This window comes from Chaetodon trifascialis, chromosome 15 (assembly GCF_039877785.1).
Source record: "Chaetodon trifascialis isolate fChaTrf1 chromosome 15, fChaTrf1.hap1, whole genome shotgun sequence".
NCBI classification, from domain to species: Eukaryota; Metazoa; Chordata; class Actinopteri; order Chaetodontiformes; family Chaetodontidae; genus Chaetodon; species Chaetodon trifascialis.
The window spans coordinates 2,690,277-2,705,683 of NC_092070.1; the positions used below are offsets into that span (position 1 = coordinate 2,690,277).

Consider the following 15,407-nt stretch of genomic DNA (forward strand, 5'->3'; position numbering starts at 1 on the left):
ACACTTGAGGCACTAAATTAAATGGAACATAATGTGCACCCATTGCCACAGGCTCTGTCTGTGTTTCCACTCTTCTCCACACTAAATCCGGGCTCTGCTCAAGAGATGATACTAAGTTCATGTACTTTCAAGGGTTGGCTACAGTGATGTTGATAGTGATGAATGAAGCAAATGTGACATCACATCATTACAAGGATGACCACTACAAATAGAACAATAATAACGAGGGTCAGAATGACCAACACTTAAAAATGAACAGTAGAGAACACTAGTTAGACAAACAAAAATATCCAGGCCCACGATACTGTCTGGGATAAGAGTCTATTCAAAGGGAGCTGGAGTCAGCTGTTAGACAATAAAAAGTGGAGCAAAACAGGACAAATGTGCAGGGCAAAAATAAAAGAAGTTGAAACAAGAGTAGCTACAGAAAATTAAACAATCAATCTGCCATGCAGAGGAACAAAGTAAAAAAAAAAAAAAAAAAAAAACTGAAGTGGTTTCATGCACTTGAGGCCTACCAGTCAATATATATATATATATTTTTTTAAAAAGGTCCTGCTGTTGCCTTTTTAGTAACATAGATCTAAATATTCCTGTCCAATGGGGCAACAAGCACGTGCCTTTCGTGTATGCATTTACATAATTAAAAAGAAGAATTACTTATATTTTAATCTTTAATAACTGAATAACTCAGTATTTTTTCATTATGACATGAACTTGCCTTGTCACATTAATATCAAATCCCAAAACAGAAAACAATGCAATAAGGTGTATTACATATCAGCATCATCCAGCAGAGAGCAGCATCGGACTGCCAATTCGAAAAACTGAGCATTGTCATTGGTTTTCGTGATACCTGCAATAGTCTTTTCTTTTTGGAATAAGGAAACTCACTGTCAATGCCAAAATTAAAAAAAAAAAATCAATCAACTGTCCAATCACAGCTTGAGGAGCAGAATCACTGGTAGACCTTATTACTGCCGACAGACAGCAATTCACAATAAAACAGTTTCAGGGGATGCTACTATTGACTGTGCATTTAGTTACATTTATGGCTGAAATGTCATGATATTTAATGTGGGATGGAAAATTCACATCACAATAGAAAACAGTAGATTGCGTCAGCAATTGATAAGTAATTGTTGTTGTGCTTTCTTAACATTGTAGGCTGAGACTGCTTTTGTTGATATTGCAACCAGCAGCCTTGTATTGTACAAGCACAGTTGTCCCTGTTGAACAAAACACTTTTTGCCCCAACTGTCCATGATATCCACATTTCAACTGCAGCTGTACTTAAATGCAGACAATGTGAACTGTACTATGATGTGATGGTTAGGTAGACTAGGTGTTGCATACCAATTAGACTGAATCATTAATAAATGCTGTGAACAGCAGCAAGTATTATTATATTTATTTTATATTTTATATATTATATTTGAGTTTGCAGCCCCCTACCCCTCCATTGACATAGATGTACAGTTGACAAATTTCTATAATCAACCCACCCCTTGTACAAAAGTCATCTGCCATTATGTCAAAGCACAATGTAAGTACTGTTGTAAATTTACTCTGTAATGTACTTCATGGCACCTACAAAGGTGTGTACAAGTTGGTCAGAGAGGTGCGGTCCATTTCCACTGGACATGTGTGGGTCTAATTGTGTATGGCTGGACATTTTTGGGATCTGTAGTCTGATACCAAAGATGCCAAAGGGATTTGTAGTCCATTTCCTGTTGACATTTGAACAGAATGTCCGTTTGGTGAAAGTGAGGCTGGGACATGGTGGGATTGTAGTCCACACTGAGGTTTCCCAAATGGCCGGAGTAATCCACAATGGTTTGTAAAGGTTGGTGTGTAAAGTGAAGAATATTTCAATGAGTACACGATATACTACCATGCAACGACCAGACATGGACACCCTGGGACATGTGCACTGTTCAACTACACAGAAGAGATATCTAAAAGACAGCAGCTACAGGCTGGGATACACGGGTAGCATTTGGTAGCAATGGTGATTAGCAGTTATTATCATCAGGGAGAAAATCTATTCCTGTTAAATGCTGCATGTTTTGCAGACAAGATGATGTTAAAAGTTTCATATTGAGTGTTTTTGTGATGTCAGAAAAAAAGGTCAAACTGGGGATTATAATTAAATATAATATAATGGAACTCGTTAATGATTAACATGGGTGTTTCCAATGAGAAATCCACCTGTGGGGGAAAAAAAATCCCTGTACATATCACAACTAATTACAACAGGAATTGCATCACTGACGTCACAATTTAACAATGAGGTTGTAACATTTCAGCAAATGTAAATTCTCTGTAACTCCCTTAAAAATGAAATGCTAAAACATTTGGGATTATCAGCTGAGTTAAGTCAAGCCCCTCCTGCTTGTCCCACATGCACCAAACTTTCAATGTGAAATATTCTTGCCTAACTTGATTGCTTCAAAAAGTTACCCGTGTAATAATGCCTCAAAATTTTAGATAAGCCCCACTTTTAGCCCACAGTAAAACATTAGAACAAAGTTACATTTTCCATTTATAGCAACAATAAATCTCTTTTGATAAGTATCCTCTTTTGATAGTTCTTGATTGCCAAATGGGATATTTTTTCCATCCTTTGGAAAAGGCTGATTCCCTTTGTGATTAAAACCTCCAATCTCCGTCTTCCTCTATTTATTCCTCTAGTCTTTCTTCCTCTGATTTGGTCTTCTCTTGTTTTCTTTCAGCATTTATGTTTTATTCTCCTGCAAAAACAAACAACAAAGCAGCAAATATCTTCAGGAATGATCATCAACTAACCTGAGATCAAAAAGATCAGAAGAAATATAAAATATCCACATTAACAATCAATTAATTAATAACTCTGAAAATATACTGTAATTACACAGCCAAATGAGCAAGTTTTAAACCACAAAAATCAAAAGAAACAGTATAATGTTTTTGGCTGTGAGTTTATTCACTTTCTTTTTCACAGTGGAATGAGAAGATTAATATCAGCCTCATGTTTATGTATCAATTATAAAGATATCAGGACGCTGTTAGCCTAGGTGAACACTAGAAGTGAAAGTAGGGGGCTAGATCGAAAAAGAAATGTTATAATCACAATTTATATTTTTTTTGGGGGGGGGGGGGGGGGGCTATGTGCTGGATGAACAACAATATATCTATCCATCCAGTATTTCTGTGCAGCATATCTGGCTACTGTGTGGGTTGCCAGATGTGTTTTTTATACTTTTATTTAGACATAGGATGTCTTGAAGTGCAAGGCAAATAGTCTTGCTGTAGATTTCTTGAAAAAACTGGACTTTTCAACAAAAAAGCTTCTTCAGTTCTGACTAACTGGTGAAGGGATCCCAGACACTTAACCTCTGTTGAATGCGTCACACACTGAGAATGATTGAGCTCACATCTGAGTCACCAGGCCATATGGTTGTCATATCAGAGATGTTAGTGTCACGTGAGAGCAGTGGCGTAGCTAGGCTGTATTCCACATGGGTTTTGAGGTCAAAGGGGCCCGACATTGCACACGCGAATAGAAGACAGAAAAAAGCCCAAAAAGTAAGGAATAAGTAAGCCAGTCATTGTTTGTTCCAGCCAATAAGTAAGCCAGGAACAATCGACATTTCTAGAGTGGATCAGTTTTCTTTGTCCATAAGGTATGTCAATAAGAGTGGTAAAAGTGTTGAGAGATTTATTAAGTTTGATGAGCTGTCCAGCGGCAATGCTGAATCATTTCATGACTCACTGATGAAAGCTCTCCAGGAACTTGGACTTAACGTTACCAATATGCGAGGACAGGCTTATGATGGTGCCATCATAATAATAAGAATAGTAAAGCCTATGGATTTTATTTTTAATTGACCAAGAAAATTAATGATTTGTAATGCATGTAACTTTGTAATCATGTAATCTTTAATGTTCTGTCTGTGCCCTGAACACACCCAAAAAAACAAACACTATATGTAAAGTCTAGTAGGGTTGTCACAATACCAGAATTTCAGTAGTCGATACCAATACTAGTAAATTTCCACGATTCTCGATACTCTATTCGATACCACAACTGAAAAAAAGCATGTGCTTCTAAAATCACTACTACTTTATTAAATAATAATAATAATAATAGGCCTAAGAACCCATCAAACTTGTTTTAGGCTAAGCTGCACTTAAACGACTTCTCAGGCAGAAACATGAGGTAAAATGGTAAATATGCCTCCACACAAACAGGAAGTCATGTAGTCATCATTATTATTATTCTCCTAGTAGTTCAATGATAGAACTGTTGTTCTCATTCACTCACTTTCAGGCTGTTTCCACTGACTGGTGTAAACTTATTGTTTCATTCTTCAGCTCCGTTTTATATATTCACAGACGTTTGTTTGTCTCTGCTCCAAACCATGGATGTATTATGGTCTAAATGCGCACCACCGTCAGAGCGTCTTGTTCCCATGACAACTGACCGGAGAAAGACACATGGCGCGTCTGTTTATGGGCTTCAACTGTGGCTGTGGCCTCACCAAGCAGCTGGAGCGGATCCAGGTTCGATCACGGTCAGATTAGCGGTAGTGTCGGTTCTTGTGACAACCCTAGTCTCAAGTCTGAGGTCATGATAGCGCCGTGTTACAGCAGACAGTGCTTGTTTACCTGCTGTGGCCGTGCTGCTGCTCGGACCCGTGTCGTCACTGGCCTGGCTGCTCCCAACACGACAGAACAGATCTGTCAGTTTTGTGCATTTGGCCGCATCCTCAATTAACTTCTTCTTTTTTGCCCTCCGCTTATCTGCACCACACATCTCTTTTTCGGGCGGCGTCTTTCTTTTAAGCATCTTTGCCTCTCTCCTTTGCTTTTTTTTTTTTGCTTTTTTTCCAGAAAAATAACGGTCGCCGTCTGAGCGGCTGAGCCAATCACAATCAATAGACGCATGGATCAGTTCAAATTGGGAGGGGCCACTCGTATCCCCCCTTAATTTCAACACAATGCAGTGACCCAGTCTGACGTTACACTCCGAGCTACCTGCCGCTGCGAGGGTCAACCGCGGCAACATTACATTTAAAAAAAAAAAAAAAAAAAAAAAAGTTTGACCACAAGAGGGCCCATGGGTTTACAAAACCCACCAACCCTACGTCATCTACGCCACTGCGTGAGAGTCATACAGAGCTTAAACGCCTGGGACACCAGTCCATGAGAGCTGACAAAACTGACTCAGTCCAGATATTTACAAGAAAATACAAAAGGATAATACCAGCACTCCAGCAATACAGCTGAAGTCCGCACACTCCACTGCCAAGTGTAAAAAATTGACATCTCAATACGCAGAGTGGGAGGCACAAACTACTATCTCAACAACAAAAATCTTACCTTCATGACATCAGTTAGGGTTTTGTCACAGCTGTAATCAGCCACACTAGCCCTACTTTTCTCATTGTAGTATCAACACAAACTTCGGATCTGTGAAATTGCTACTTTACCTACTTTATCTAAGTATTGTGTCATTGTGCTATTGAATCTTGAGTGTGCAATTGTATGATCATTATTAGCAAAATCTTACTGCTGTAGCCATCCCCGATCCTAGTATGGGAGTATCATTATACTGGTCAAAACATCTGTGTTCTCCAGGAGGAATCAGGTTTATCTAATCCTCTACTTTGACGACAGAAATCACGGTTCTGGGTTACATGGTGCTTAAGACAGCATCTACTTTAAATCATTCATTCATTCATTCATTCATTCATTCATTCATTCATTCATTCATTCATTCATCTTCTATACCGGGGCTGGAGCCTATCCCAGCTGTCAACTGGCGAGAGGTGGGGTACACCCTGAACCGGTCGCCAGTCGATTGCAGGGCACTTCAAATCATATATATCTTAAAAATATTTTTAACAGTTTCTATCCCTACAGGTGATTTAAGTTGTTTTGAGTTGTCCACAGTTAAACGCATCACTAATATAAAGCCAGTGACATTTCTTCTCTATCCTCTTTTTAGTTGTCAAACAACAAAACTGCATCACAGCCAGTGTCTGGTAAGGAGGGGGATAAACAGCGTGGCTGACCAAATAATCATTTCTTACATGTCTTACAACATCACCTATGAAATCTACATAAATACAGTTTAATGACAATGAATGATATCAATCTTTAAAATGTATGATCACAGAAAAGTTATAGATAACAGCAAGCTCTCATGTTAACTTTGCTGGCACACAGCCCCCACTTGTGACTGGGCTACACACACAGCTGGTTGCACTGCCACATGACAGTAGCAATTTAATTACAACCCATAACTGCTACCTGTTATTCAGTTAGTTATTCCCTGCAATGTAAAGCTGCAATGACTGATAAAATCAGTATTCTATGATCATGATGTTGTCAAAATCAGCATAAATCAGCTATATTGTGTCTTCAGCTATACTGACATTTAAAATGAACAATCACAGATAAAGTTGGAGGTGACTTAAGTTTTGCCTCTTTACTGCAACACAGCCCCCGACATTCACTGGACAGCCATTGTTTTGGACAACCTTGGTTTACCTAAAACACTCTGAAACACCGAGCTGACATTTTAAGATTTATACAATCTGTTTTGACAAAGCTCAGTTTTTTGTTTTTTGTTTTTGTTTTTTTTTGGGGGGGGGGGGGACTCTCCCTCATTCTGGATCAGGGCTGAAATTAAGAGACAAAATGCATTAATTAATTGTTAGCATTAATAACTTAATGTGGACATACTGGGGAAAAATTTGTTACTGAATGGATCAGTGGCAGAGTGGGGCACGAAAGGCCACTGGGAAAATTCTGACGCACCGGCCCATCCCCAGCCCACCACTGGCCCACCCCCACCCAACCACCTCCCATATATCAACGACACAAACAAAATTCATGTCATGACCATACTAAATCTTTTCTCTCTCTCTTTTTTTAATCTGGATAAAGATTATGTCATGTTTCTTTGAGTGAAATTTCTCTATCTGTTCTAACACCAGCCAAGTCTACGCATTTGGGAAGGATTTAACAGAAGTATGAAATATGACCACTAGATGGCACTAGGCAAATGCACATTATTGACGATAAAGTGTAGGTTAAAGCTTTTATGGTTTTTCTATAAATAAACAGATGTTGAAATATAACATCACAATAAAATGATGAAACTATACTGTATCACAGACCTTGATCACAAACATAAATTATAAAAGCTGACAAATTCAAATTCAAATACAAATTCTACATTTATCATTTCCAGCATCGAATATTAACATATGATTTTGTATGAATCAAAGTAATAGCGTTGTATACATGGAGAGAAAGGAACTACAGATAGTGCTAATGCAATATATCAAAAATGCTCAATTTACAATACTTTAGTTTAAAAAAAGGAAGCATACAATGCCCACCTAATAACACAAGTAATTTAATAGGCACTTTGAATAGGTTTGTAGAGTACTATAAAAGTATGTACATATAGACAGTTCCAAAGAGTTCTACAAACCATTAACCAGGAATTTTGAGTAGCCTATAGGTTTATTGTGAACTATAGACATCTGATTATATACAGAGATAAGTGTCCTTTGCCTGAGGGGCACGGACAGTTGTGTCCTTTCCTCAAGGCCACAGAGAGTAGTGTCTTTACCTGAGTGGCCCAGAACTAGTCATTGCCATACACATTTGACTAACTTGTGCTAGTTTGTGCCTACTAGCAGGCCTGCCGGGGCTTTTTGCTATTTATTTCAAAGGGGGGAAATATCAACTATGCAACGAGTGGCTTTACATCAAGTCAGCTCAGTAACTTTTTCTTTGGCATCTTGAAATTTTAAAGAACTAGGTTAGGACATTTTTCACTCATAATATACGTTCATTTTCATTACAACTGTACACAACAGCAGAAACTGATCATGTCAGAGTCACTTTCCTTGCCTTCTTGGCCGTAAGCTCAGCAATAAGATCTTTATAATCTAGTTTGGATGCAGTGTCCTTTTTAACTGATAGCAGGGCAAGCCCACACAGTCTGTCCTGTGACATGGCGTTGCACAAATAGTTTTTAATTAGTTTCAACTTCAAAAAGCTTCACTCGCCCGATGCCACGGTTACTGAAAAAGTCAACAGGATCCTGAGCACAGTCTCACAGTTAGGGAAAGTTCCTTCAATCCCTTTGAGGTATCGAAGTGTTTTAAGTGCTGTAGTTGTTCCCTTTGGGATTATCTCTCTCAGGTCCGGTACATCCTGAGATTCTGACATGTTCAGACGTGCTTCAGTGAGGCCTAATGACATAGTGACATTGAAAAACCTGCTGAATTTGTTGGATTTTTTTTTTTTATTTATTTGTTTGCTTTTAATGTGACCTTGACAGAGACAGACAACATCATATATAACTAATGTGTTTATTAAAAAGAAAAAAAAAACAAACAAAACAGGATTGCAGGCGTGAGGCCCCCTAGTGGTGCGAGGCCCTGTGCGGTTGCACAGTTTGCACAGTCCATGCGACGGCTCTGTCAGCTCTCTCAGCTTTTATAATGTATTTTTTTGATCAAGGTCTGTCATACAATATAGTTTTAGCATTTTATTTTGATGTTATATTTCAACTAGTGCTGTCAAAAATATCACATTATTAACGCGCTAATGCAAATCAATTTTAACTGTGTCACTTTTTTTATCGCAAGATTAATGTTCTTTGTGACCTAGTGAACTTGTAGTTTATTATAAGTTGTAGCCACTACTAGTAACGTCAGAAAAACTACAGCATCCGGTTGTAAACCGGAAACAAAACAATAGGCACGCCCCACATACATGTTTGGTCTTGCCTGCTCGCTAGCTGTAAAAAAGTAGGCTACCGGTTTGTGTGGATGTCAAGCGCGAAACGCTGAAATGGATGCGAACAAGATTCTGAATGGAAAGTTTAGTTAAAAAAAGTTGCAGATGGGTCAACTGACAAGACCAAAGTTATCTGTGTGTATTGTCGGTGTGAACTGAGTTATCACCGTAGCACATCCAGTCTGAAATGCCACTTGATGGCCAAACACATGGCTAATGCGAATTCTCCGCCGCCTCCTTGTCAAAACCAGGCGACAATGGATGGCTTTCGACAGAGGCATATGGATACCGCAACTAAGAACAAGCTTACTGCAGCCATAGCCAAGTAATATTCTTTCTTTCTGGAGAGAAATAAGAGGCTGGGTTGATAAGCTTCTGGTGAATAAACAGAAGAGCAGTATAGTCTGACTGCTTGTAGTTTAAGCCATGGTTTAACTGCACTATAGGCTGAGTCCTTGTTTACAATGATGTGCACTTTGTAACTTTATCTTGTATCACCCTGTTTTGATCCCTTAGAAAGGGTTGTTGAAGGGGCTTTTGTAACAAAGTTTTTTTTTTTTTTTTGTCATGTTTATTGACAGTGTTAAATTGCGTGAGATTTTGCTTCAAATGTGAATGACTGCTCAAAGTGAGAATGTTAATGTGAAATATAACACTACACGTTTTCAATAAAAAATATTTGCACAAAGCAAGCCTATCCACTTTTCCATGTTGATAAGAGTATTAAAATGATAACTAATGGGACATTTAGAATAGATAAAAAAAGTGTGATTAATTTGTGATTAATCACGAGTTAACTATGACATTCATGAGATTAATCGTGATAAAATATTTTAATCGATTGACAACACTAATTTCAACATCTGTTTATTTATAGAAAAGCCATAAAAGCTTTAACCTACACTTTTGTTCACTATTGTCAATAATGTGCATTTGCTTAGTGCCATCTTGTGGTCATATTTCATACTTCCTTTAAATCCTTCCCAAATGCGTAGATTTGGCTGGTGTTAGAACAGATGGAAAATTTTCACTCAAAGAAACATGACATAATCTGTGTCTTTATCCAGATTAAAAAAAAAAAAAAAAAAAAAAGATTTAGTATGGTAAAATGACATAAATTTTGTTTGCGCTGTTGATATATGGTAGGTGAATGGCTGGGGATGGGCCAGTGGTGGGCCAGGGATCGGCCGGTGCGTCAGAATTTTCCCTGTGGCCTTTGGTGCCCCACTCCACCCCTGGGGCTAACTGCTTTTCTGTCAATTTACCTGCATCACTCATTGACGGTTGATTTCGGAATAAATCCGTAATCGAGCACTTTGATGCATCCTCCTCCAGCATCCGCTTCTTCTTTATTCTGGCTTTTTCAGCCCCTCCTTTCTCCTTTCTCTCTCTGCCTTCCATCATGTGTAAAACAGCAACCACGCAAATCCTAATAGACTGTCAAAACTCTGCTAGCTAGCTGCTACTTTGCCTCAACCTTGAGGTTGCTCACGTCGCTTTCGCTCTGTCTGACGTATGATATTATCATGTATGTAGGGTCATGCCATAAGGGGCCGCTCATTCACTCCCCTACATTTCTGTAAATAGACTTGACCTACAATCGGTTCATTTCATAAACGCAGAGTGATAGGCTAATGCATTTCCCATTCCCAGGAGGCTTTGCTCCATTCCACGTTAATTTAAGAACAAACAAGCAAATTAAATTGCAATGCTAGCTGTTTTATATTTGTGGCCATGAAAGCTCTGTAATATCTGAATAAGAGGAATGAAATCAAGAAAGGAGGCTGCACAAAATTTAATAGACTAGATTGATAAGAGATAATAATCAGAGATGAGTTTGCAGAGTAACCATGACTGTCTACCATGAGATAGAGACAATGAGTAACGGGTGTAAATATGGGTTGGACCTTTGAGTGGCAGATATTGGATATCTAGGAAAATATTGTAGACGATTATTGCCACTGCTAGAACTATGATGGCCACTCTAAATGATACACGGAGCCGGTTGGTGTTGATTAATCGGCCGACCGGGAACTGTCCCGATCGTCCCAATGGCCACTCTGCCACTGGAATGTACAGATGATTATGAGACTGTTAAGTCTGGACACGGCTGTAACTCTAATACAGGTGTCTTTGGGTGACTAGCTTGATAGAACAAAAAACATGTAATTTGCAAATAAAACATTATAGGTCAGCATACATAGCTCTAACTGACTGACTCTAAAAGAAAGAATTACATGACATGGGAAGTTCCTCCAGTTGTGGTATCTCACCTTGTGTTCACTATGCCAGTGATACCTGCTATATGAGCCTGCACTTTGGAATCTATGTTCTACACATTCTAAAAGACAGACCTAATTACAGTGTGTTATTATGATTAGGATTCACAGGGGATGCTGAGCCAAGGAAAGTCAGTTTGGCAGGAAACCCTTTCAAATTGTCCACACTACAACTGTTAACAAAGTGTTATGTGTGTGTGTGTTTACCTGTTAGAGTGGTTCAGGGTAGGCCTGTCTGGGGTTGTAGGTCATGTCGGGGATGTAGGATTCGTGAAGGTCTGGGTCTAGCGGTAGGGTGTCGAGAGGCAGATCAGCGTAGCCATAGGGAGGGTAAGAGCCATCTAAATCTGAGAGAGAAAAATGTTTTGTATATAGATATATCTATAATATATATATATATATAGATGTATATAGATAATCTGATCAATCAAATATCTTTTACAGATGCACTTTACACCACAAAGATAGATAGATAGATAGATAGATAGATAGATAGATAGATAGATAGATAGATAGATAGATAGATAGATAGATAGATAGATAGATTTATCATTTAATGAGCTGTGTGTGAGATAAGAGAGATACAGTGTTTTAATTAGTAAGTCTAGAGGTGTTGGTAGGTGTGTTTTTTAACTTTGGACTGAGTCCTGTCTGTATGCTTAGATAAGGTGACATGAGAGTGATATTTTTTTCATTTCACTCCCTGAAAGAAAGCAAATATATGTATTTTGCAAAATATCAAGTTATTTCTTTAAAAAGAATCATTATTTAATAAATACACCAGTCAGTCAGGGAAAAAAAACAATTATAAGTTAAGTATGTATATAAGTATATGTGGAGTTAAGGGGGAGACTAAGAGGAACATTTACAGCAGGAGCACATCGCCTGTGACAAACGCGTCCTTAGAATTTATGATGACTTTGACATTCATGACTGTGTTGTAGTTACCAGTCCTTGGATTAGACAAGGGCATTGTTACTTTATGTTGTGCTCACTGGAGACGGGAACGGTTACAGTTTCTTCTTTGGTTGCCTGCAACTAAAACCTGTTATTGTCACAGTTTTGATTGAGTCATCTTCACAAAGATATGAATAAATGTTTTATAATTATCAATTATCAATTTTACCTAGTTTGTTATCTAGTTTGAAACTACATTACTTTCTCTTTTCGAGTAAAATTATTGGCGTTTCTTCCCCAATTCATTCTAATGCTCCACAGGATGCAATATTTTGATGACAGTCAGCTGAGCTAAGTTGTAGCATAAGCAAAAATTGTGCATCTGAGCAAATATGAAACTAACCACTGTAATTACAATGTAGCAGTACGTGTTTTGACCACAAACATATAATCCATATATATACTGTATATTTTCCAGCTTTAAGTAAACTTAATTCTTTATTCTTTATTGGATCCTCATTAGCTTCCACAAAGTGGTCACTAGTCTTCCTGGGGTCCTCATTCACATTTGTCATGTTATCCGTATTTTCCAGGACACATGTCAATGCTGGTTATTGGCCTCATTGTGTAGCATTCTGTGGGCACCAAAACTCAAAATGTGGCAGGTGGAGTGGAAGGCTCCATGGAAGGTGAATGAATGAGTTCATTTGACTCTGACACCTGCATTATGATATCAGCCTTCAATTGACCGCCATTACAATTACTGACAGCTGTGTGTGTGTGTGTGTGTGTGTGTGTGTGTGTGTGTGTGTGTGTGTGTGTGTGTGTGTGTGTGTGTCCATCTGTGTGTACAACTGCGGTGGATTCAGCATCTGGAAAAAATGATCCTGGCTTTAAATGGGACCAATACCCTCGTCAATCACACAAACACACACACACACACACACACACACACACACACACACACACACACACACACACACACACACACACAGCGATACACTTGGATTGAAGACTAAAATATTAATAAAAGATAGTGAGATGGAGGTATTTGCACAAAGTATGTATGCAAAGGACATGAGAGAAGAAGGATTCATTGAAGGAGAAAACTGACAGAATGGCGAAATGGAGAGTTCTCCTCTGATAGAGCTGTCTTCTATTTTTGTTTAATGACTCCTTTTTCTCCTTTGTTCAAACAATTATCTCTCCTTCACTTCGTCTTCCTTCTTCTCCCCTGTCCTCCATGCTCATGTCCTTTTTCAGTTCTCTCCTCTCTTGCTTCATTATCTTCTTCCTCTCTCCCATTTCTCTACTTACCTTGCATTTCTTCCTGCACTGTCCTCCATTACATCTCATTTTTTGCTAATAAAAAACAGCTTATTTATTTTTTAGCTTTGGTATTTTAAGACTGTTCTAAATAGCGGTAGGTCTGAATTATAAAGCAGCAATACTTTTTGACTACTGCTTTTTGATAAAAATAGAATATATATTGTTACCTTCACCATATGGATGCACTGTGCTACATAAGCTTCTACTGTACATAAAAGCTTTTCATTTTTGCAGTTTAGACACTGAATAACCGCTTTGTTTAGCGACCAAAACTAAGGCTGACTTTGTGTAATTCATGTAAACACTAGGGATGCCATGACCACGCCCAGTATTGTCATTAATTTTAATGAGAATGTTATTGTATTTTTTTGTGTTTTTTATTTCAAATATTCTAAAACATGTTCATTTTAACTATGTAATCTTTTTGACCTAATATTTAAAAAAAACAGGATACACAAGAAGTAGACACATTAATTACTAAGTGGTGAAGGGGTAGGATTATAAAAGCTTTTGCTTCTTCCTACTCTTTTTCGAACATGTTAAGTTAATATTGTTTCACTTGTTTTTGATTTTGCTGTTTCGTATTGCTTTTATGTGTTCGAAATAAAGCCTTCATTCATTCATTCATTCATTCATTATTTATTTATTTATTTATTTATTTATTTACCTGTATTATTCCTCCTTCTGCTCCTCTACCCTTATGCATGCACGCACGCACGCACGCACGCACGCACGCACGCACGCACGCACGCACGCACGCACGCACCATGAGAACTACAGTAGCTTGGTCACCAAATCCAAGAACAAAGGTGAAATACAAAAACTAAACAAAGGACAAATCAGACTAATATGAGGAACTCAGGCAAGAATACTGGCAAGCAGCAAACTGTCTTTGGCAATAAATAAATGGACAAGCAATCATTTCTTAAGTTAAACAAGGAAGTCCTACTAGTCGGCCCTAAAACAAAAAAGAGAAATGCTGTGGAGATCTGCAGTCTCCCCTCCCTTTTCACACACACACACACACACACACACACACACACACAAGTCACAGCCCACTGTTCACAGAAAGGAACGTGCCAGCATTACTGCCTCATGAAGTGTGTGTGTGTGTGTGTGTGTGTGTGTGTGTGTGTGTGTGTGTGTGTGTGTGTGTGTGTGTGTGCGTGTGTGTGTGTGTGTGTGCATGCATAGACCCAGGCCTGCTGTTGAGAAGGTATATGACAGGAATACTGATATTCCAAATATATATATATATATATATATATTTTTTTTTTTTTATTTTTTTTTTTTATCAAATGTTTTATCTCTCAGAGATACAATTTGGTGAAGTTAGCTGGCTTTTCATTTTTAGCAGGCCCTGGTTGTGTCTGTCACTGGTTAAAATGATGAACAGTACAAGTGGCAGATGACATCAGATGGAGATGATTACCATCAAATAAAATTTAATTCCATTACGATTGGATTTATTTTTCCTCAAGGGGAGGTGGTGTGATTTTAACATCACCTGCGCTAGTTAGCCTTTTTGAAGCATATATGTGTGCTTTTTTTTTTTCAATTACCACTCTGGTAATAATTAAAACTGCAATTACCTACTGCTTTTCGGAAAATTCACTGGTCCTCCCGTAATTGAAATCTCATCAACACATCAGTACTTTTAAGTGGATCTCTGAGATTTTTCCATAGGAAGAGCTGCTTGTCCTTCTACTTATCTTATTTATTTTAATTAGTTCATTGCAAATGTGCCTCGTGTGAAAATGGATGAAGTCAGAAATGTTTTTTGCTAATCAAATAGACAGAAACATGCTAACACCAACATAAAGGCCCATTTGGGAACCAAGACGACAGAAAAGAATAAAACCATCAGGGGGGTAAGATCTCACTGGTATTCTCTTCTTAGCTCAATTTTTATTTTAACATTTGACCAAATTGGCACGTGTAGAAGTATTCCAAATTAGCTATTAGCCGTTTCTGCACAAACATACAGACAACTATCACTGGATACTTGGATACTTATTTGATACTGTAGACTTGAAAAAAGAACATTTGAGAAATCTTACATTTTTTGTTGTCAACCATCCTTTTTTATTATTC

The 15,407-nt window shown here is 38.1% G+C and overlaps 1 protein-coding gene across 2 annotated transcripts in view; it reads right to left on the minus strand.

Annotated features, from left to right (window-relative positions):
- Window positions 1-2,033: 2,033 nt before the first annotated feature.
- The window catches only part of LOC139344040 (junction plakoglobin-like), a 218,134-nt gene continuing 204,760 nt past the window's right edge, over window positions 2,034-15,407 (minus strand). For both annotated transcript variants that reach the window (XM_070981948.1, XM_070981946.1), the window contains exons 16-17: window positions 11,295-11,434; window positions 2,034-2,753 (exon numbers count right to left, since the gene is read on the minus strand). In XM_070981948.1, the coding sequence (XP_070838049.1) occupies window positions 11,298-11,434 (137 nt within the window). In that variant the 3' untranslated portion in view covers window positions 2,034-2,753; window positions 11,295-11,297. The remainder of the gene's footprint in view (window positions 2,754-11,294; window positions 11,435-15,407) is intronic.